We start from the raw sequence: 24,465 nt of genomic DNA on the forward strand, positions 1-24,465 counted from the left end.
CTCCAGTAAAAGCCGACCCATATGGGCAGGAGGGAGTCTTAATTTGACATATCTTCTGTAGGATCATATGGATGGATGAACACAAGAATTATCTATCTTTATCATGTTAACATTAGACACCAGGTGAAACAGATTATGGATTATGTGGGTTAAGCCTACCCTGCCGCTTCTTTACTATCAGTGACCTGGAAACGCATCACGTGGACTGATATGCTCACATTTCTAAACCTTAATGTTCATTGTATGGTTGGGAACATTCTATTCTCTGTGAATTTTGGCTTAGGGGCCTTTGTATGGAGCCCATAAAGCAGGGAGGGCAAACCTTTTGATCATGGTCCATACAGAAAAAATATAAGGAGTCTTGGTCCAAACTATAGTAAAAGCTGTCATTTCAACCAGTTACATTGCAAGAAAATCAGTTTTATAGACCGGGAACCCCGCCAAATTAACTTCTTAACAGTTTAAAGTTTTACATTTAATTGCTGTGCCTTCATATTACAAAAAGTATTCTGTATCTTTAAATTATGTATATACTTTTAAACTCTAATATAGTGCACAGCTTAAGTGCAGACTTAATATTATGAGGCAGACATTGCCATATATTGGTTTCTGACCTAGTGCCCTCTCCAAAGATGAAAATGAATATGGGTATGTAAATGTGTACATCTAATATTAAGATGTAGCTATCAGTAAAATATTGGTTGAAGTGCCAAGAGAGAGAATTGCGGGGCCTTTTCTATATATATATATATATTTATCATTTTGGGCAGTTTAAAAAACGATCAGCGGCCGAATTTAGCCAACAAAGCCAAAAGAGGAAATGAGCAAAATGTCTTATTTTGTTGACAGGAAATAAAGGAACTACCATCAAACAGAAGTGTTACTAATAAGATGATTAATTGCTGCTTTGCAATAATGCCTGAGACAGAGGCTTGTTAATGTTATTAGTTCCACCTCCTGTATTTCTTGCTATGAGTCAAAAGGAATTATTCGGATTAACTCACTTGATTTATTCACTTCCCTTTCTGCTATAGTGCTGAGCAGAGTGCACCTGAAGTAGCTGAATAATAATTAGACATCATTCTAAAATCTTGATTTATTGTGCCATAAAGGTGTGAACTTTGAGCAGGATCTCAAAGGTGGTACAGCAGCTCTGAAGAATAAATACTGTATATATATATAGGTGTATGCAGAAATACATTAAAAGGCAGAAATTGTTTAACGTCATTACAAGAATCTGTTAAATAATCAGTTTTACCTGTGCGCAGTTTTTATTACACATTTCAAATTTCAAAGTATGATTTAGAAAAAAAAAGACAGTCAACAGAGTTCCCTTTATCAGCTCACGTTGGTCTTGGGACATGTTATCAGAAAGGACATTCACTGATCTTTAAATCATTAAGTTTTCAATGTGCAAATGAATTACTATAAGCCTTTAGTATACAATCTCTACACAAGTAAGGTAAAGGGTCAATTCTGGTGCTTAGTTTCCACCTGAGTTTCACAACTCTAAACTCGATCGGTTGGCTACAAGACATGGAGGAAAATAAAGGTTATATGATTTCAAACAACTACTAAGAAAAAAGTGTTTCATTGTGTCCCCTTACATTGAAGTCTCTTTGTATGAAAAACTGACAAGAAAACATGAAATATTCATTTTTGGCCTTTTTGTTTGTGAAAGCCCTCACTGTTAAAAAAAAAAAGTAGCAGCAGTTAAGGCAAAAAGATTGTTCCCCATGGTTACAATTATACCTGAGTACCTAAAACAATAATGATAAATCTACATACTGTGTCATTGGAGTGAACAGTTTTGGTCTATAGAGAAGTAACATACAGAAGCAAAATGTTTTATTACTCAAAGCTATGAAAAAAAAGTTGCTGAATTACATACTCAGCAACAAGAAAAGCATTCTGTACCATTTTATATATATATATAAGACAACTCATTAAAATCATGGTGCGTTCACACCGGACGCTAAGCGAAGAACCGCATCACGTTACTCTTGCGAGTTTGACCGCAGCATCATTTGTGTTTACTAGCGTCACTCAAACTATACCACTGGCGAGGAGGCGGGGCTTATCTTCACGAAATTAACATATTTTGCCTTGATTTAATTTAAATAGACGTATCAAAATGATGCAGTAATAACAATATACTGATATTGGTTAGTAAAAACCTAATTAATGCTTTTGCAAGTGTGCTCACTGATTTAACATGTAATCGCGACGCACAAAAGATTTGCTTCGCGTCCAGTGTGAACACACATTAAGAGTTTACTCGTACATCCATTATGCAAGCTTGTCATGCTTTGTGTGCTATAAGCCACTGGTAAACGACACGTTGTTCTCTCTGCTGATGTTCTCCTTCACTTCCACAGGCAGTGCTTCAAAGAGATGGTCCTCCACCACAAGGCCGCTTTTACGCAGCAGGCGGCAGTTTCCCAGCTGCACAGGCAGTCTGTCCAGGCAGTTTCCTCTCAGCTCCAGCTGATTGAGCTGCACCAGCTGACCCACCGTCTCCGGCAGCACGGTGAGCGCGTTGTTCCCCAAACACAGCGCCTTGAGCTTGGTGCATCTGAACAGAGGCTTGGGCAGCACCTCCAGCTTGTTGGAGTTGATGGCTAAGTGCTGGAGATTGTGGAGGAGGCCCACATCCGGAGGGAGCACTGTGATGGAGTTGTGGCCCACATCCAAGTGCCGCAGCTTAGGGAGCGTGAACAGGGCTGGGGGCAGGGTCTCCAGTTTATTGTGGGACAGGTGGAGAGACTCCAGAGACTTGACTTGGGCGATGGAGGAAGGGATGGTGATGATTTTGTTGTGCCACAGTTTGAGGCACGTCAGCCTCTTGAGGTGCTGGAAGCTGATGATCTCTTCTATGGTTCGGATGTTGTTCGATTTAAGGTCGAGCTCCTGCAGGTTGGTCAAGCTGAAAATAGCGTGGGGAATCCTCTCGAGTTCGCACGTGTGCAGCTCCAGTTCAATTAGATTTGTCATCTTTTTCAGACTATTCAGTACCACAAGTTTAGTACCATCATTGTGCACCACTAGCTTAATCAGATGTGGTGAAAGCTCTGTGATGTTTGTGGGCATTTTTGTGAGGTTGCTCTTCAAGCATAATGTCTTTAAATGCCTCAAATCTCGCATGGACTCTAGCCCGATCATTTTGTTATTTTCAGAGCTCAAGTTGCCCATGAGGTTGAGCTCCCTCAAACTCCTCAGCAAGTACACCCACCCCGGGATCTCTGCAACATCAGTGAACTTGACGTGAAGGCAGCGGAGATGATCCCGGAGGAAAGCAAAGCCGTTTTGCTCAACTTTGGCCGGACAGTGCAGGAGATGCAGCTCCAGCAGACTGCTCATTTGGGAGACCTTGGCATAGAATCTCACGTCAGGAATGAGCTCCAGTTTCAGCACTTCCAGGTCTGTTAGGTCAAACACTGCATTGGGAAGACCAGAGAGCATGAAAAGGTGCAGCTCCTGCTGGTCCATTGCATTACGGATCACAAGCTGCCTCAGTTTTTCAACGGTCCACTCGTGATTAAGGCTGATTTCCCTAAGCTTGTTTTCACTGACCTCGGACAAGAAGACCCCAAAGCGTTTGGAGTAGAGTTGGTCATATTGGTCAACCATGTGTAGGAGGAATGCAAAGTCATTTTTGACGTCAGGAATGTCACTAAAGCTGCTCTCCTCACGGACCTTCTCGAATGAGTACTCTTTGAGCGGTCTTCGAAACACCCAGAAGAGAGAGTACAAGCAAGCCATCCCGTAGATCAAGATTAAAGCCATGTAGCTAATGAGCAGCTTGTTCAGCATGAAAGCCATGTTGTGCGTACAGTAGAACCTTCGGTATCCAGTTAGCTGCTTAATATCGGGTTCACAAATGTGCTTAAAATTTATTTTAGCCAAAAATGTAGAAGTGTAGGATAATATCAAAATAAACTTGACCGTTTTGACGACAGTCTGCGCTACGTAAAGCTTGTAGATAAAATCGCTGTCCTCCACATGAGCTCGAAATTTTCGTACTTTCTCGAACAGGGCTTTGGCCTGCTCTCCGTCTTTTTTGTCCAGGATTGTCATACTGCTCGGGACCTCTGCGATAGGCTTATCTGCAGAGAACTTCACCCCAATCATGGGTGTGGAGGAGTTCACATTTGTGCTTTCGTCCTTCCCCTCTAAAGATACATGTTTCTGGGCCATGGAGGTGCCTGTCAACCGCTGTTTGTTCTCCTCAGAGTCCTCACAAGCTGTCTCAGACAAAGCCTTCGTAGTCCAGGGAGACTCAAAACATCTACCTAGAATTGAAACAAAGTGCTCAATCTTTGAGCTGGTTTTGGGGTATTTGAACCAGAAGTTGCTACTGACCATGAGAACAATGGTGTGGATGAGGGTGAGGTAAGGAAAGTACTTGGAATACCAGGGCAAGGCAACATGGTAACATATTTGGTTGATGAAGATATATTGTTGGTAGTCCAGGTTGGTCCTGACCCCTGTCGGTTCAGGTTGATTGTATTGGTGTGTGACGTGGATCTCATGGGCCATTTCGTCCGGCATATCCTTAGTGACTAGGGGTAGGGATGTTGATACGGGGGCTGCTGCTGAAGCCCCATTCTGTGCACTCTGCTGCGTGAACGAATTAGGCTTCACCCCCGAAGCCTCGTCCGGTTCCTCGAGACAAGGAAGGCAAGCCACCTGGTCCTTGGTGATCTGCATGGTCATGGCGAATATGGCTAGCATGAGCATGACCAGCCCCAGGTAGTCCATGAAGACGTCCCACCATGGCTTCAGGATGCGGTACGTCGGCTGGATGTCATTCAGGGACGCAACCTCAGTGAGCGTGAACATCACTGCAACAAACAGAGGAGAGTCAGTTCATCCATTCTAGTTGTTTTAGCATTAACAATTAGTACAAGGGTTGGACAATATATCGTTTCAGCATTGACATCACAATATGCGTATGCAGTCACATTGTAGGAAGTAGAATGTAAAGTAAGGCTCAAAGATGTCATGCTACAAGTGTTTCTGCTTGATTCAACATTTATTGATTAACAGAAAATTATGTGGTTGCATTTTTATGATTAAGGTAATTGTTAGGGGTGCTCCGATCGATCGGCCGCCGATCGTTATCGGCCGATATTCACTCTTAAAAGTGTGATCGGTGCTCTTTATAAAGTCCGATCGTGAGAGCCGATCACATGACGTAAAATACATGACACTTTTCTCTGTGCGCTGCAAAACTCGCCAAAATGGCTTCACCGGTCTGGCATTATTTTAAGGTGTCTGAAAATGACAATAAAATAGCGGTATGCAACGTGTGTGAAGCAGAAATCCAGCAGCTCCGCCCGCCGGACCGGTAAGCGGAGCAAAACAGACAAGAGTTAGACCTAACACACTTAGCTATTTTATCTACCTCTGGAACAAGCTAAACTAGTTATAAATATGTTTATTCTTCACTGTCGGGTCACTCATTACTGGATCAGTGAGCTGCATGAGATACTGACAGGCTGTCGAGAGAGAGAGAGAGAGAGAGAGAGAAAGCGCTTCCGCTCATTTCTCCCGTGTTATTATCCAAAGTTAATGTAAACTTGAATAATGTACTTCATTTGAATGTAATAATGTATTGAAAAATTCATCTGAACTTTTCGATCCGTTACAATTATAAACTGAAGCAATATAAAAATGAGCCCAATTAACTGAGTTTTAAACTTCACTTTAAATGGAAGATCCCCATAGCCTCCTCCCACCCTATGATCGGTATCGGCCGATTCTGATTCCGGCGATCGGCCCCAAAAACCCTGATCGGAGCATCCTTAGTAATTGTAATTGTTAAGCAAAACATTTCAATAAATGCTCTATTTCCAAGTTTACCGCTTTTCTATGATTGTTATCCAAATGCCTTTGGGTTTGGAAGTGGGTCAGATCAAATATGAGATCTTAAAACACCACCTATAAACCTTAACTTGTCACAGTTTTCAGACATTTTATAGAGCAATGATTAATTAAGAAAAATGTATCAACAAAAGATTATAAAATTAAAATAATCGCTAGTGGCTGCCCTTATCCCTCTGTCTGATGACCAATATCTGAAATGGTCAATAACTATCTTTAAAATGATACCCAGTCCCATTGAGTAAGCTTTACGGAAACAAAAATGAAAATAAAAATAACGTTCGCCATGAGTTTCTATGATACAAACACTGTGGATGTGAAGATAGTAGCACTGTAAACGCCAGCCTTTTATCTGTGGGTGCCAACTCTCACTTTGCAGTCTACTTTCATTCAGTTATGTGTTAATGATGTTTAAGCAGATTACTACAGCAGGCTGTTACTGGAATAGAGAGGAAATAGAGAAGACAGTTATTTGATGTCCACCAACTATTCTGACTCAATAAGATGTTTTGCACGTGTGTGTTTCATTTAGTGAATTGCCTTTTTCTCATTTAGTGGAGGGGGCTTTCATTTGGTTATTCTTTCATCTGTTTCCTACCTCTAATCCCCTAAATCCACAATGAAATAATTGTGTTTTGACAAGTTAACAGGTTACAATTCAGCAGCAGTTATTTAACCTGTTAAGCCCCGAGTCTGTTTTTCAGGCCTCAGGCTCGAAAATGACATTCCCAGAACAAATGACTATAACTTCCCTTCTAAAAAAGGGGTAAATTAATAATCTTTTTTCTCAAAGCAATGATACACCTGTGAGTTGGATGTAGAAAAGTCAGAATCAATATAGATTTTTTTTTATTTTAAAGTCAATTCAGATTGGACATATTAAAAAACGTAAATTATAGAGTCCGTGCAAAATAAACCATTACTTATAGTGAAAACCACCCTTGAATGATGGGATAGTAGACTAAAAGCTTTAGGAATCCAAACTATAACATATAATAAGTACCCTGTATCAAGATTGATGCAAAACAAGTGACATTTGACCTTTTTAGAGAGGTTTAGAAAAAAATAGAATAGGGCTTTTTAAAAAGGTATGGCTTTCTCGAACATAAAATAAATTGTATTTCAGAAATGAGACATATATCATGAAAGATTCTCTTCATCAGTCCATGTGCGTATAAATTGTGCATTTCCCTTTATGCTAATTGAGGTGTCTACCAACAGACAAAGAAGGAAAGTCTGTTTGTTATGGGCTGCCTTGGTCACATGTGATTCAACAAACCACTCAGATCCGGCTTCCTTCCCTATGACACATGTAGGCTCATTAAAATGTAATGCACATAAATTATACTTTATGAATCATTTAAGAAGACCATTACAAAAAAAAAAGTAATCATGATCAGCTGACCTACATTTATTATGGATATTTGGTATCAGCCTAAATGTCAGAAATTACTATATCCAGAGATACTTACTTCTGATACTTCTTATTCTTATTTAGAGACTATTTGGGTCAGCATCTCATTGATTTTCATTTATATAGCATTGAGAATTTTTTTGTTACATTTTTTCACCACATTTCTTAGATCCAGATAAAAAATGTAACCTATTTATGTAACAAATATCTGCTTATATTGGCATAATAAGCCAAAAAAAAAAATGCAATAACCTATGTCTCAGGCTATTGTCTCCATATCAAGACCAAGATTTCCCAGTGTTGGGTATTACTACTATGTTATACTAAGTTACCTTTCAGGAACATGCAAGTCATCTGTTTTCTGCTGGACAAACTATGGGACGGCAACAGGGCTTCTAAATAACCTCAGATATTGTTGGTCTTTTTGCACCACCATTTTATATGCTGAAACAAGATATATGTTATAAACTTCTAACAGCTGTTATACCGTTTTTTTGTATCTGTTACACTCTGATGTTGCTTCACTGCAAAATAAGATTCATGATAGTGTGTCATCACTTCATGTTTTTATTTTTGAGTGAATGCTATTATTATTGAGAGTTTCCAAGTAGGGGTGGAGGTTGTTTTTGACATGTTATGAGTGAATAATTAAATGACTGATGGCTGAATAATATTTGACATGCTTAATGATTTATCTTGCGGCAGTGCAGGTGGTGTTTGTGTACTGCAAGGGTGACAAAGTTGAGCTCCAGTGCTTTATACTCATCAACCCTCCCCCAACTCATCACACTTAGCAGAGGTAACACATCTTAACAGGCTACTATGTGAAAACATAACAAAGCTTAGTGTGTGGTGGCCCCCCCAGGACAGGGAGGGGCCCCTTACCACATGGCACCCTGGCAGCAGTGCCATGTCCCTGCTGCCCTGTGCAGATAAACTACATACAACTGACCTCACCACGTGATGGCAGCCAGTGTACTGCGTGCTAAGTGTAATTACATTACGACAAATGTTGAGTTTAGGGTAAACTAAGTTGAAACCAGTTCTGGGGGTTAGATTCCAGACAGACAGGAAACAGGTTGCTGAAAGACAGGCTGTAGACTATGCATTTTTAAGTTCAACCAAAAGAGGAAATAAGACATGTCTGTCCCAGAATGATGAACCGCTTGACTTTTCCCTTCACGTGAGTGCGCAGTTATTATCAGTTGGGTATTGGGTCATGTGACTTGTTGAAACATGTTCAATTGAGAATCGGCATGTGCCGCCGTAAAACACTCAGGTAACCAGTTTATTTTTCTGGAAAGCGTTATCTGCTCGGAATATCAATCAGGTTATTGAAAATTACAGTTAAAAGTAAACAATTAAAACATACGGTAACGGAAAATACACTTACTGCCTACGAGGCGTTATCTCAATCCAATTATTTCTTCCTCCGCCTGCATGCCACTTTTCGCTCCGTTGTTCAGGTGCGCCTCTAAACTGGTTTCTCAGCCCCGCTCACAAGTGCGGGAATGACGCCGGTTTTATGGAACAAAAAGCTCCGAGGAATATTTGGTGGTGACAGCGCGGTCTGTCGGCTACATCCCTCCTACCTGAGCCCGGGAGCAGAGCCGGCTGCCCGGCCGTGTGTCAGACAATACGCGCAGACAGACGGATTGACAGAGCTCCAATGTATTTCTAAGAGCAGGCAGATCCAACATGGAGCCGCTCAGACCGCTGCTGTGGGTGTTATGTGAGCCTCTCATTGGAGGATGACATTCCGGCAACTTCCCGAAGACACCGCCCTGGAGTTTATCTGTGCTGCGTTCAGGGCGTGTGGGAGAAGGTTAAACAGCCCACGGCTGGCCTGAAAAATAACGGATAACGATTGTTATTACTAGTTGCTACGTTTTAAAAAAAAATACTGTAACAAAGACCGGTTTATGATAACACCTTGCAATATATTTACTGGTGTTATTTGGCTGCTACTGCATTAATTAATGTTTCACTTACTTTTATAATGATGCAAATAATTTCTACCTTGTATTTCTACGTTTATATTAACGTTCGCACATCTCTGACGAAGGAAATATCTTAACGTTATTATGTTCCCAACCGTATGTACGAGCAATTATTTGTGGAGTTACATTTGTTTTTGAAGTGGTAAATATAGCCACTATCCTTTAATTACTAGCAGAAATTAGACCCCTCTCTAAAAAACAAGAAACAAACTCAAATAGGTGTGAATACCTGGTGAATACGCAAATGCTTTCCCCCAAGGTTTGCATAAGGCACTAAGCTATATGTAGGCCTAACTCATGCCGGGGTCGGGGGGTCAATGGGGTTATATTTACTTTTGTACAAAGTGTCACTATTAAAATGCCTTTTATAATTTAACTAAAGCAGGTATCAAGCAAGTGAAACAAATGAAATGCATGACCGAACAAAAACCAAGAGCATACTTTCCACGGCCTACCAACTGAAAGCCGAGCTCCTTTATTTACCGACTTTCCAGTGAGAATTGAACGCGGCATCTGCTTCCCCCTCTTTGTTTCAGAGTAGCAGCAGCAGACACCACAAATGCATCGTGGTGTTGAAAGAACTTAGCTGACTAATTATAAGACTTCTGACATGTGCCTTTTGTGCACGTGCCACGTGTTGGACAGGATGTCTTGTTTTGTTACACGACACAGTAATTACCATATACCATGTTATTACCATAGGGCAACACTGTTTATCTATCTATGTATGTATATATCTATCCATCTTTCTATCTGTATTATGGGTATTGATAAACTCAGCAGTTAATAGGACCCTGGAGTGCTGAAGTCATGCATCATATCCAGCTCTTTCTGGATTTGGTTGATGATGCACAGGGTGGAGGAAATGTCTCCTCAGTTGCAACCCTATACAGGTTTCAACCGGTCCTGGGCTGCTGGCTGCGGGCACGCTGTTCTCGCTCACGCTACTCCTGTACTTTGAGAGGAAGAGAAAAAAAGAAAGAAGGAAAGAAAGAATAGCAGGCAGTGGGGCATTTTGTGCGATAGTCTGCCAGGTTTCAAAGATCAGATGTGAAGGTGGTGTGACCACACATGAACACATGCAGAATGATTACACTGATCATTGTCTGTGTTCTGTTCTATGGAGATGTTTTCCCAATAATGTTTGTTCAGACTTGAGTGAGGCAGTTTGTATAGCTGAGTTCATAGTGGCTTCCCTAATGAATCCCAAACAAAGGCAGTGTGGACAAAGTCAATAAGAAAGTAGTGGATGTAAACACACTTAACTCATTTTCAGACAGTCACAATGAAACCTTTCATAACTTGTTGCAAAACCAATATTCGTCAGGTTTCTTTTTGGAGTTACAAAATAAATCGACTTTTAAATTAGCCGGCAAGTATTTTGACGATAAAGCACTTTGAGTAAATTCAGAACATATATCTGAATTCCAGCTTTTTAAATGTGATTATTGTCTGGTTTCTTTACTCCTTTATGCCAGGAAAGATATTCATATTTTGCAAGATGTTTTCCACCATTTTCTGAGATGTTATCGACCAAACATCTAATTGATTATTCGAGGACATTTACAATAGACAAAAGTACATACGCAATCAATAAAACAGCAAAGACTAAACAAGAAAGCAGCTTCATCTCTGCAGCGTTCATAACATTAATGATTCAAAAGTCCATCAGCACAGCGCCAGGCCTTGAAGGAGCCATCAGTGAGCAACATATCAAACCTTGAAACAAAACAAAGTGTCTGGTGCAGCCAAAGCAGGAGAAAAGAGATAAGAAATGAAGAGCCCATTTGGCTTGCCTATATATATTAAGTCAATGAAAAGGATACCTTTAGCCTTTATCATTAAAATATGAGATGTACCTAAAAAGGGCAAATACTTTCTCTGGCTCCATGTCATGTTAACTCTTTTTTATAAAAGACACAAACTGTACCCAGGCAAGTACATCTTTGTTTAAGTTCATGCAGGTTAAATATCATTGACTTAAATTATGAATTCTCTGTCATTTGCTTAAACCCCTCATCTTTATCAGGTGTTTACAGTATCAGAAGTTCAACCCTTTGATATGATAAATGCTGATATTAATTGATTCAATGGCCTCCGAGCTTTTTGAACATTAAAGCAGGGAGACATGTCACTGCAGAGACACTAAATACTAATATAAACCTGAACATGAGCAGAATATAGCACCCTTAAATAAAGAGACATGCACATATTAATCAAATCAAACAAATACAATTAAGAAGAAATAATCGGCATCATTGTAGAAGTAGTTGAAATATATACAAGTAATGCAGAGCCAAATAACACTAGTAAATAGTAAAATAATTTATAATGCAAGGTGTTATTTGACAACAGTGTTGTTACAGGATCAAGGTTACAAAAAAAGGTAGCAGCCATAATAACAATTGTTATCGACACTGATTCTGTTTCCTAACCTAGTTTACCTGACTGGCAGGACATATGGTCGGTGTGGTGAGGGGGGAAGGGAAACGGTGTAAAGAGGCAATGCTTTGGTTTGTTGTCACACTGACTGGCAGTCTAGTAGTCGGACAGTATGGGGTTTCCTGTCTGTGGGGAGACAGGGCCAACAGCTGGGGACCCTAGACGCCCCTGGCAACCAGCTCAGTGTGTTAAGAATTGGCCCATTGAGCTATAAATAATTCAGTGTGGACCTCCCTCTCTGATTTGTAAAGAGTACAGAAGGTAGTGTCACATTCACAAACATTAGTTGGTGGTTTAAATGCATACCGGATATACACTTGTGATGTAGCAAAAAATACACAGTAAAATTCAAATTCATACCAGCCACAAACCCAAACAAACCTGTTTCTTTGGTCATTTATTTCCTTTAGGCAAAATGTGTGTTGGTGTGTATGTGTCAAATTACACACAAACTCCAGACCTGCACGCAGGCTGTTCCTGCATGTGGATCCATTGTTGTTACTTGAAATACAGTAAGCGATGATGTGGTGTGATATGATGTTGCTGTTGGAAAACCAATAAACAGCTGCTGAGTACAGAGTGTGTGTTTATGTGTGTTTAAGACAAAGACAAATACAGAGACTGAGAACATGTGCTACTTCTCTCCTGCTTGGATATCAGGCCTCTTCATGCCCTCATTTTGTTTGGATTGCCTTTGATATATCTGTCATGCTGTGACTTGTAACTACATATGCAACTTTTATTTTCCACAGTCCAGGAAAGGTTCCACGTCATCAGTTTCAGAAAACGTGCGTTAAAGATATGTGAAAAATGAATACTTTTCAGGGACACTTTTCAGACGAGAATCAGTTGCAACATTGGAGTGAAAAAGAGACAAAAAAAGAATAGCTTGTGGTGCACATATTTTTTTAAACATTGTTTCTTAATCAGTATAAAGATACTACTGCAGCTGAAATACTTAAACTCTGAAAAAAATACTCTACTTCAATTCAAAGTCCTGCATTACAAACTTTACTTGAATAAAATCTGCACTGTTGTTCCTCAAGTATTCAAGTAAAAGCATTCATTGCAGTCAAATGTTCCCTGTCAGTGTGTTATGATGGTTCTGGATCAAAAATACTTTCGCATTCATGTGTATGTTGATTGATATACTGTACATGTTCATGGTTGTACATATTTCAACTCTTTTATTTACTGTTAGTCAGTTTAATCGACAGCAATGCATCATATTAAATAAGGTCCTCATATGTTGTTATCGTTATTGCATTGCTGTGAGAACCATGTATGTCTAAAGAGTTGATTTGTCACGAGTTTCACCCAAAAAAAGCCTGTTTTCAGCTTTGTGTATATACATTTTAAGCTGATTCTAGAGGCTTTTTATATACTTGTTTAAGAAGGAGATTTTTTATTGTCACATAAAGAAACAGTTCACTGTTCAGTTGTTGACATACATTATGGATACATATCGTTTCGTGTCTTGATGACAACATGCTTTCTAGCAATTCAAAAAATAGTGTGTATCGTGATGTCACTGTATAGGATTTTCTCACAATATAATTCCATATGTTAAGTTCCTGGAGCCTCATAGAGAAAGTTATTCTTACCCTTAGATTTCATAAACCATATCGTACCAATCATCTATCGATGGGCTGTTTTGTTTGAGCCATTCCTTTGTGATTGCTTTCCTGGCAGCTACACTCAACATCCCAAATAAGTATTTTGTTTTAATATTTGTGGCTGTTGAGTGCAGGAAACCGAAGAGGAGTTCGTCCCAATTAAAATTCATTTTTGTTCCAAATATGTTGACAATTTCTTTATAAACCTTATGCCCAAAAGTGTTTACTATTGGGCAATCCCAGAGCATGTGGTAATGGTTTGCTTCCTGGGAGCCACAATTCCTCCAGCAGCATCCTCTCCATGGTGAGACTGCTGGGCGGGCGTGATCAAAAATCTAGTGAGACTCTTCCAGGCGAACACTCTCCATGAGGAGGAGCTTGTTATTCTCCATTGGAATTCACAATAGTTGGTCCAGATTTCCTCTGGAATACAACTGTTAGTTTCCCTTTCCCATTTTTGTTTTATATATATGGTACTTGCTTTTTTAATCTCCTGGAGTCCCTTATATATTGAAATCACGTTGAGCCCTGAATCTGTACCATATGCACCAATAAAAACGTTCAGTATTGTTTTCGAACGCCTTCTGATTCTCTAACATAGAACTGTTTATGTGGTGGCGTACCTGAAGGAATCTGAAAAAGTCACTATTATTTAGCCATGTTGTCTTAAAACTGTGGTTTTAACTGCCAAGATGATGCCTATATGCAGCAAAATGTGTCTATACTCTGAGCTAGGATCATTTTAATTTTACTATTCAAATAAATATGATCTGAAATGTAAGACTCCTTATATGTTTCCCCCCTGAAAGAGATCATGATAAATGAGTAAAGCATGAAAACGAATCACTGTAACCATCATCCAGTGTATCACTACAGAGCCTGACACACTCTTATTTATCTGGCTCCACCTGCTGTTGTCCTGACGCACACTGGCATTCTTCACTGATACTGAGAGGTAATGATATGCATAACAACAGATGATAGTTTATTCCAGTATTCAAAGAAGACTTGTGAGAAAATAGGTAAAGAGAAACAACAGTATAGCCTAAATGTTTCCACACATACCATAAAGTATTAGGTAATTCATGTTTATATGACTGAAATTATTTAATTAATGTATAGACAGATGTAGATTGGTCATTCTGTTACCAAAAAAACTAAGATCAAGTGAGTCTTTGTGGCACTGTGTGGTTCCTTCACAGACTTGGAAGTATGATGCAGAGAGCAGTCACAGATTGGTACAGAAACACAGGCTGCCACTGTCAACAGCAAAATCACAGCAGCATTGTGACTCATCAGTAGACAACTTAGGATCACTTGTGATGTACAGTGTGGGATTTATTGTTGCATTACAGATATTTGAATTACCCATTGATATAACTTGGTTATAAGAAATTGGAAGAAATGATGTTGTTTTTATTGCTTATCCAATAATGGGTTTGCATTTTTCTCTGTTACTTTATACCTTTGCTGGTTTGATTGGTAATTATTGCTTTGTTTGGCACGTCCATATAATTATATATTTTATATTCTACATCATTATCACAGGCGATCAAAGATACACAAACATAAAAGTGTATATGGATAATGAAAAAAGGGTACAGTTGGTTCACTTCCTATTATTTAATTCCAATCAATCAAATGTCTTCATTTAAAAATAATATTGGGAGATTTGATAAATTCAAAAATATTTAATATATCAAGTCTCAAATAATAAATCAAAAATGAATAACATTGTAATTTGGTTGGAATTAGTTTTTTTTTTTATAGGAAATTCAAATGTCTTCCTTCAATTAGCATTACATATCAGAGTTCCGTCCCAGGAAAATAGAGACTTACTCAACAAAGCTTTACCGATGGATCGTATATTGTGGTTTAATCATATTGTTGTAATTCAATAATCACGTCACTGGTATTGCGTGCATTGGCATTGTACTATATCTTTAAAATGTCACCTTTGAGAGGTATCCTGATTTCCGGGAAATGTCTTAGAAAAGTTATTAACATTAATCCGTACAAATACATTTGAATATTACCAAATGTTAAACGTGATTGTATAATAATAGATATTTCAATTGTTGTGTTTAAAAGTATTTGTCACTCTTCTTGTCAACAAAACACTGTTATACAATCAGGAGGTTAGTTCGACTAGTTTGAGCCTAATGGCTCCCCGTACTCCAATGGACACGTGATAAAAAAAGTTATAAATAGAGGTGGCGCATTCAATTGTTTGACACGGACGAGCATTCAGGAGTGACATGGCGTCGACAAGCCGGTGCGTAGCAACTTTGACCAAATATAACAACTCACCATTCTTAGTGTGTGACTCCAATAATGTACTTTGTAAAGGGTATCAACTTAGACATGATGGGAGACGCTAGTGCTATTCCAAAAACATGACGTCCTTATTCGTACCGTTGTTTGTACGATGTGTTGTGCTAGGTAACGGCTAACCTTTATTAGCTAGCTAGCTGGGTAGATGTAGCCAGAAGTCACTTTCTGTGTCTCCGTTTCTCATCGCTATGCCATTCTCTCACCGTTATTGCGAATAATGGCTTTAATCATTTAAACCTTAACGTCACTTATTATCGTAGAGATATTTTCGCCATCTATGCCGTCAACAACAGAAAGAGATTGTGTAATTTCAGGCTAAAACTAAAAGGTACTGAACTCGCATTATTATAGACACTAGCGGTCACTGCCAGCAAACTGTAAACACATATGCCTTTGTCCTGTACACTTTGTCTACATTCAGCTTTTACGCAACATTAGTCGGCAGCGTATCTATTTCAGCTCTTGCCTTAGTTTGTCACATAAACGTTAAGTCATTATAAGTGTTGACAATACAATCATTGTCGGGGAAACGTGTGTACATGTAATTGTAACGAGTAAATGCAGGATAGTAATGATTTGACGTCCATGGAAAGTCTGTTTTTCTATCGCCACATCATCGTGACGTTTAGTTTGTTGGATGTAGTCCAGGAACCAACATGTACACGTTATGTTTCGATTACATCTGAATCCACCGAGGTCATTCATCCTCAGCTACTGAGGCAACAATAATAACACATGTTATTTGTATGCTCTTTTAATGTGAAGAATGTTCTCTATATGAACACATTTAGCCATGTTTCATAATTATGCCGCTCTAGAAAACGTATGTGCATTTTTTACGTTTTAACATTTCATACAATAAATACAAATAAACTATATAATTTAATAAAGTAATTCCAAATAAGCTGATGCTTCTGTGCTGCTATTATTTGTTTGCCCTTAGGTTGTTTGATGTTGGCACTATTAATCATGGATTCATACTAACTGATTATATTTCTTTAATGTCTGCCAGACAAAAGAAGGAGAAATCTATACTATGTGAAATATGTATTTAAAAGTGGAAAACTTGTCCCGATGCAGTTTGTATTTCCATTATGTGGCCAAACTTTGAAGACTTGAGCATGCATGTGTGTTTTGCGTCCTGACCTCAGCATGAGCTCTGTCTGCCTAACCTTTGTTTGTTCCTCTCTTTCCCATCTTTGTGGTGTCTTGCTGTTTGATCACTTAACCGTTGTTGTTGTTCTGCCTTTTGTAGCGGAGATGCCCTCGCCCTTCCCAGAGTTCAGTGTCCCAACCACCCTGATGCCATCCTGGTGGAGGACTACAGAGCCGGGGACATGATCTGCCCCGAATGTGGCCTTGTAGTAGGTCAGTATTTACACCACCGACAAGTGTGTTTTTGTTGGAACACATCCTTCCTTTCATTTGGATTACTGTGCTTCTTTCTTTGAATTCACTTCTCTAAATGAAACTTATCTTTGTGATAATCACACACACATTTCTCAGTTCCTGTACTTGAGTTTACTTTGGATGCCAATGTATTTACAATAGTCCTGCATCAGCTGCGTTCTCTATAAGGACAGAAATGTCCAAAGCTTGCAGCTAGAATGTGGAAAAGCTAGCCATAATAAATGGATGTCTCTTATGGACCTGGTCTACAGCTGTGCAGAAAACAGGAATGGATACTTGTCCATCCTCTAGCGGCCCTACCAAGTCACCCTAATTACATGTTTGTTGCGCGTGTAGTCAGCAGTAGCTTTATTCAATGAAGGATTGAAATGCACAACAGCTGCTGACATGGAAAACAAGGTGAGACGTTTTAACAAAGGGTTTGAATCAAGCCGTCATGTGAAGGTGCATACAGGCACAGATATAAGCAACAATCAGAGTTGCAATCTTTATTTATCACGGGATGACTTTTGCTCCATTTTTAGAATCAAATACAAAATGAAAAGATAAGTTTCTTTTTTAAGAATGCAATAAAAAATGAATAAACGTAACACATTAGAAAATGAAAAACGATATACATTTGCACATAGTACTACAATACAGCCTTTGAACATGTGATGCAGGCTGTGAGAGAAATCTATAGGGAACAGTGCTCCTCTAACGAGCCCCATGACGGGGGGGTCATGGGGGACACACCAGCCGCTCTCTCTGATGCAAGCCCTCGGTTCCTCTCAGGAGATGACTGTTGCTTTGCCTCGAGACGTTACAAACACTTGTACATCATATCAAAAGCTAACCGGATTAACATATCACAAATGTAATCCTGCAGTGCCAATAGCAGGCTTGATAAATAGCAATATGCCAGGCCTTTGTCACACCTTGGATCCTTTGTACATCTCTGACTTAATGCAATTGAAGGATCGGACATTAGTCTTGATTTTATTATGTATTTCTGTCTCAAAACATACATTGATGAGAACATGAGAAAGAAAAAGGGCAAGGGATGATGTGTAAGATGTTTAAGCTAGATTCCGAATAATGTTTATTTGCATGTGATGCTCTGATTAGTCAGTAGGGAAGGGGTAAGACAGTCCTTGAGGGAATAATGCTGAATATTGCACCATCTTCTGTTAATGACTCCAGAGGGATGTAACGCAGCCACACAACTCTTTTATTTGTGTGTATTCTGAGTTCACAAGGCCTTTAACTAAATCTACCAAAACGACACGGCGTTGTTTCTGAAAAGAGCACCTCAGTGTTTGTTGTTGCATTACATTTCTTTGTTTCTATCAATGAAGGAAGAACATGTTGTTTCGGAGCATCAGCTGCAGCCATCAACAAAAAGCTGACCTAAAAACCAACCGCATGGCATGTATCGATCCAAAGGAGGCATGTTGTTGGGCCCCAGGAGGAAAAGCACAATGACTTTTACTTTTTGCTTTCTCGAGTCAAAAACCATGCATCAATTTCAAAGATGAAAACAGCATTGTGGCCCCCATCAGAAACATTATTACTTCTACATTTAAATAATATGAAATGGTTCATCTGTGCTTTAATTCCTTATGTATTTTCATAGCTTTAAATTGCCCGAATTGTCTCTCCTCAGGTGACCGTGTAATCGACGTCGGCTCAGAGTGGAGAACCTTCTCCAATGAGAAAGCTCTCAAAGATCCCTCCAGAGTGGGAGACGCTCAGAACCCCCTGCTCAACGGGGGAGACCTCACCACCATGATCAGCAAGGTGAGGAGGAGTCCTTCCTTTTTCAAGATGTTGGTGCTGGCAGTTCAAATCATCAGGCGATTTTTAGCAACTGGAATTTTTGTACCAGATATAGCTTGATCAAATGAAACGTATGTCTCAGGGGGCGTTACACAACACCCCCTGTCCTGAGACCGACGGGCAACAGGTGTAGTGTTTATGGATTGATGAACTTGATCAAATGAAGACATCACAACCCATGTGACACAAATGATAGTGAGAATGTATCAGTGGCGAGCCGTGACTTTGATACCTAGGCCCTCTGACCCCCCCCCCCCTCCCCCCCCCCCCCCCCCCCCTCCCTTCCCTAAAAATAAAAAAATAAAAATAAAAAAGAAGAGATATTACGTCACAGCGTATACTTCAGCGGAATATCAAAACAGCGGCCCGGGGTGCAAAACGCATCAATGACAGCGACCCTCTACCACACAGAACAACACCATTTATATAAAGACATATCATGACAGGGCACCCACAGCCAAGTCACAACAAATTACTTTGATGATCAAATCACTTAAACACAAAGTCCATCCTCCTGTCCTTTTGGATGAAGCACTTGATGGCGGGTTATTCAGCTGATCCTTTGCCACTCCAATTTATCATTGTAACTCAATCTTGAAAATTACTCGGATAATAATTTCGCAACGATGTCATCACTATCACTGAAGTGAGCCATCATGAACAAACTTATGCTAATCATAAATCTATCCATCATAAATCTATCGTTTAGATTTATAATTCGAAAATAAAAAAAGTAGGATAGACATGTGGATATTATCCGGCTGAACACAACGTGCATTTATCTAACAGGTTCGTTTTCCACAGACCTTATTTCAAGCTATTTTCCAAAATCCTATGGAGAAATCCCACTGCTTTCTGTCGAGGGAATCCGAGCGCAGCTTACTTTCGGGTTTTAGGACGCGTCACTGCACCACTTACATAGACCTCACAGCGGGCGGAACTTGTCATAAAGTCCGCGAAAATAAAGCCCGCCCATTTAGAGGGAAGATATGATTGGTCAATTGTACTGTCATTTGACATTACTCTCTCGTTGAGTTACTATAGCTGGCCCTCTGTGAATGTAGAGAGGGACCACCTACAGGTGACTGATTGGTGGTCAGTAACTCGCAGAGACGGCTAAAGGAGCTTAACCCTTCACATTCAAACAGAAACTGAACAGGCAGATTCAAAGGATTTATTTGGAAATTTTATTTTAAATAAAATTAAATCAAGTTATTTTGGTAAAACTAATGAAAAATATATATTTTTTTAATGTTTTTAAATATTATTTTTTAGAATATCTTAGGCCCTCAGAGAGGCCCTAGAGCAGGGCTCTCCAACACGTCGACCTCGAGCTAGCGGTAGCTCGCGGGCAGCTTTTCAGTAGCTCGCCTATCGATTATAGCGTAGTAAGGTTGCTTCTTGATTTTTCGGCCGCGGCAGGACAATAAAGTTTTCATTTTAGAATTTTTTTCTGTCACACAAATATTAAATTGGTCGGTGACGCAGAGATCAAGGAACAGACGTGACAGCGGCAGCAGTCTGCTTTCTCCAGCAACACCAGTCCAGAACCAACAGCAGAATGACCCGCTCTGAATCAGGCCGCGTCGCTGCGGCTCAGAGACACAGGGAGGGATTTGTGTTTTTTGAAAAACACTCGTTATCGTCATGTCAGGTTTTTGATGGATTTAATCAAGTCTTGGATTGCAGAGTATGAATGTCCTCTTGCTATTTTCAGTTGATAAATACTTGTGTGAAGTTTGTGAAAGCAGGAGGAAAAAAGCTTCCGCGATCACCGTCTCCTCTGTTCCTCTAAGCCCCGCCCCCTCCCTGAAAATAATGAGTGACAGGCTGATAGTGACCCGATAGAAACTTTATTATTCACTTAATCACTGAGATATAATGAAGCTAACTTAATCTCATACATTCATGGGATTTATGTAACAGTAAGACAGAGAATGTAAGTGTGCACCCACATGCAGTATTTTAGTTGTTATATGCTGTTGTAAATACTCCTGTTGTCTGCTGTGTTCAGACTCAAGTCCTGTGTGTGATGCCACATTCAGGACATTCAGTGTCCTTTTTTTAACAGAAGACCGTTGCTAGAAGCTGCAGCTAGACTGCAGAAGCATTTGTTTTTTGTTTTTGTAGCTCTCAGATGAAGAAAGGTTGGAGACCCCTGCCCTAGAGGGCCCTGACGGCTCGCCACTGCATTGTATATACAAATGACTTGTGAGTTTTACTGATGAACATCCACTGTTCGCCCCACAGGGAACCGGCTCCGCTAGTTTCGATGAGTTCGGTAACTCCAAGTACCAGAACCGGCGGACCATGAGCAGCTCGGACCGGGCCATGCTCAACGCCTTCAAAGAGATCACCACCATGGCCGACCGCATCAACCTGCCAAGGAACATCATAGTAAGTTCCAACCTAACTCTGAGTCTCTAATGTGCTGAAGCAGGTGTGGTTAGCCAGTCGAATACAACAAGCGGCTCCACTTTAAGGAGCCATGTCACACTAAACGCACAAGAGACAGCAAAGAGAAATGAAAACCACGCACGTGTGGGCAAGAGAACAATAGAAATGAAACTGGACTATATATATATGCTTATTATGTAATCATGTCATTATTTGGAAATGGAAACTAAACTGCAGAAGTTTGGACGAGTGGGTTGAGTATCCCTTGGTGTCTCCTGAATAAAGCGGCTGTTCAACGTGTTCAACAGTTGTGTTCTAATTAAATCAAATGAATACCATTTAAATATAGTGGACATGTAACTAGCAGAGGCAAAGGTTAGCCTTATGTGTACTTGGTCATCATGACTCATTTTGTAATAGTTAAACATCAGGAGAAGATAGTGTTCTATTGATTTGACATGGATGGTCATCATTAGCTTTTCAGAAACACTTTATTTTGAGTTTGAAGATAAACACTACTTTGTGGCAGTCTTTGTTTTTTGGAGCTTGTTGTCATTTCCTGTTTCACTTTATCTGAATGTCAGTTCCCCTCACTCAGCCAACGGATTTGGTGACACCCTTTTTTCGCTCGGATCCTTCCTCCACTTTATGTACATGTAGACATAATCTCAGCACATAACGTCAGTCGGAAAGTCTTCCGGCATTTTAGATTTGTTTTGCTCTTGTAACATTTAGTAATAATGGTGCTTTCTGAAAGCTAGCTGGACAGTTAATATTAAAGGAGAATTTCCTTTCCAATGTCATGTGCATCAAGGCAGATTTGAATGATATTTGTGTAAAGGTTTATGCAAAAACAATAACATATTTTAATTGTTATTTATCAAAACCCGCTTTAACCTGGTATATATTGTTTTATTTCTATGTGGTTTGGAACGCTCAGGTTTCTGCCAATCAGTTTAAAAGTAGAGCCCGAATAAAGATGTAGCTTTTAACCATGTGATTGAACTTTTGATTAAGAACATGCAGCTAATGTAAATGATGCGTTTGCCCTGCAGGACAGAACCAACAACCTGTTTAAGCAGGTCTATGAACAGAAGAGCCTGAAGGGCCGAGCCAACGATGCCATCGCCTCCGCCTGCCTCTACATCGCCTGCAGACAGGAAGGAGTACCGAGGACGTTCAAAGGTCAGGACAGGTTTACTCTCTCGTAAGAACCAAGCGTGGAGCTGCTCAGAGGAGGACGCCATTCATGTTTACATACATTCATGACTAAATGCCAGCTTCCTCCTGCGCACTGATATGGTGGAAAGTAAATAGTTCCCACATGAAGCTGATCTGGGTGAGGAAACCACAGGCGTGATGTCTAGATCTGTTGTGATGGAGAGAAAGCAGACGTATACAGCCTATATCTCCAACACTCTGTAACTTACAGCAAAACTATTTCAATTTATAACGTTTCTTTTAAAGGTTTAGAGGGAAAATAAACGTTATAAATCAAATGATTATTTTTTGCACATTACAGCTGCAGCCTTTTTTCACCCTTAATAGTGCATAAACTACAGATAAGAAAGTGTGTTATGTTGTTGTTATTATTGGCCATAAGAGGCAAGTACTAATCGAAACTGGCAGAAAAAAACGTTGTCGCTCTTTCCTGAATAGATTTTCTTCCCCTATTCTCTCCTCCGCCCCTTCAGAGATCTGCGCCGTCTCCCGGATCTCCAAGAAGGAGATCGGCAGATGCTTCAAGCTGATCCTGAAGGCGCTGGAGACCAGCGTGGACCTGATCACCACCGGAGACTTCATGTCCCGCTTCTGCTCCAACCTGGGCCTGCCCAAACAGGTGCAGATGGCGGCCACCTACATCGCCAGGAAGGCGGTGGAGCTGGACCTGGTGCCCGGCAGGAGCCCCATCTCTGTGGCTGCAGCAGCCATCTACATGGCCTCCCAGGCCTCCGCCGAGAAGAAGACCCAGAAAGGTGAGGGCCGCTGTGATCACACTGTTCAGGGACACAGCTTGTATTGATTTAAAGAAATTACACATAAATATTCACTTATACTGGTAGAATATGTCCTTGTAGGCCAACGCTTTTGCACCCAGTCCTGAAACTACAGAACACTATTTGGGCCAGGCATGAGGGGGGAGAAGGTAGAGAAACTCCCTCTGAAGGGAACACAGGGATTTTTGCCTTTGCAGACCATTTACATGCACTAAAACCTATAGAACACACTACAGGAGAGGGGAAACCCAAAAAGCCTCTTTAAAGCCACTAGATAAATGTAGTGGAGTACATACTGCAATAAAATATTGTCCACTTAAAATAAGTGAATTCTCACAAAGGTGGAAGTAGTTGAGGGAAATGCTTCACTGGAGGTAGAGTTGTTCATTTAACACCTGTGGGCTCAATATTAAAATGGGTGATGCTGAGTCAGCAGTACGCCCTAATGGTCTCATATAATGTCTGTAAAGCTTCCTCATGCTGGTCTGGATGTGATGCAGTTTATATCTGAATGAATCTAAACTATGATGCTTCCACAGAAATCGGGGATATTGCCGGCGTGGCAGACGTTACGATCCGACAGTCATACCGCCTCATCTACCCCCGCGCCGCAGAACTCTTCCCTACAGACTTCAAATTCGACACACCCGTCGACAAGCTGCCCCAACTGTGAAGCCTGCGTGCCCCCCACACAGCCACGATATTTCTGTGCTGTACTTACAGGATTGTATTCTTTCTTTAAAATCGTATTTGTGTTGGATTTGGAAGACTTCTTGCCGTTGCCGAGGCGCCCTCACAGGAATAAAACGGACACATTCCAGTGCTTAAAAACAAATGCTTGCAGACTGTATCATGTATATATGTCCAAGTGGGAACATGCATTTGATGCTTGCAATTTTAGGCTGGTTTCATATTGTAAACATAAAACTTTGTTTTTTGTAGAAAAATGACCTGGTTCTATTTTGTTAGTTAGAATTGTTCGAAGTAATTTAAAAAAGAAATACAAGATTTTCATCAAAGCATGGAAATCAGCTCATGGTTTGAATAAAATTAAACGTTTGTTTACATTGTAGTTCTTTTCTACTCCGGTCAATTTATAGAGGGAATGGAAAAAAGACAGGTTGCTTTCAATATCAGAGGTAAAAATACAA

The 24,465-nt window shown here is 40.1% G+C and overlaps 2 protein-coding genes across 3 annotated transcripts; one reads left to right on the forward strand and one right to left on the reverse strand.

Moving 5' to 3' along the window:
- Positions 1-1,081: 1,081 nt before the first annotated feature.
- On the reverse strand, positions 1,082-9,050 carry lrrc8da (leucine rich repeat containing 8 VRAC subunit Da). The gene is made up of 2 exons (XM_034215276.1): positions 8,694-9,050; positions 1,082-4,844 (listed from the first exon to the last, which is right to left on the reverse strand). Coding segments are annotated over exons 1-2 (2,529 nt in total). The 5' UTR covers positions 8,695-9,050; the 3' UTR covers positions 1,082-2,316.
- gtf2b (general transcription factor IIB) lies at positions 8,290-24,386 on the forward strand. 2 transcript variants are annotated; one of them, XM_034215297.1, is made up of 7 exons: positions 8,290-8,483; positions 16,948-17,060; positions 18,748-18,881; positions 21,171-21,317; positions 22,373-22,502; positions 23,012-23,293; positions 23,854-24,386. In XM_034215297.1, the coding sequence occupies exons 1-7, from the start codon at positions 8,455-8,457 to the stop codon at positions 23,985-23,987; spliced, it is 969 nt and encodes a 322-aa protein (XP_034071188.1). In that variant the 5' UTR covers positions 8,290-8,454; the 3' UTR covers positions 23,988-24,386. The 2 variants fall into 2 exon arrangements, with proteins under 2 accessions (XP_034071188.1, XP_034071189.1); XM_034215298.1 differs by lacking the exon at positions 8,290-8,483 and adding an exon at positions 15,508-15,633.
- Positions 24,387-24,465: the final 79 nt, after the last annotated feature.

The sequence above is a fragment of the Gymnodraco acuticeps genome, unplaced genomic scaffold (genome assembly GCF_902827175.1).
Source record: "Gymnodraco acuticeps unplaced genomic scaffold, fGymAcu1.1, whole genome shotgun sequence".
In the NCBI taxonomy this organism is placed as follows: Eukaryota; Metazoa; Chordata; class Actinopteri; order Perciformes; family Bathydraconidae; genus Gymnodraco; species Gymnodraco acuticeps.

Bases quoted from the DNA above. Each gene is read 5' to 3' on its own strand.
- gtf2b (XM_034215297.1), top strand. From the start codon at position 8,455: ATGATGAACCGCTTGACTTTTCCCTTCAC. The intron at 8,484-16,947 runs GTGAGTGCGCAG...TGCCTTTTGTAG, and splicing joins CGCTTGACTTTTCCCTTCAC to CGGAGATGCCCTCGCCCTTC. The intron at 17,061-18,747 runs GTCAGTATTTAC...GTCTCTCCTCAG, and splicing joins CGAATGTGGCCTTGTAGTAG to GTGACCGTGTAATCGACGTC.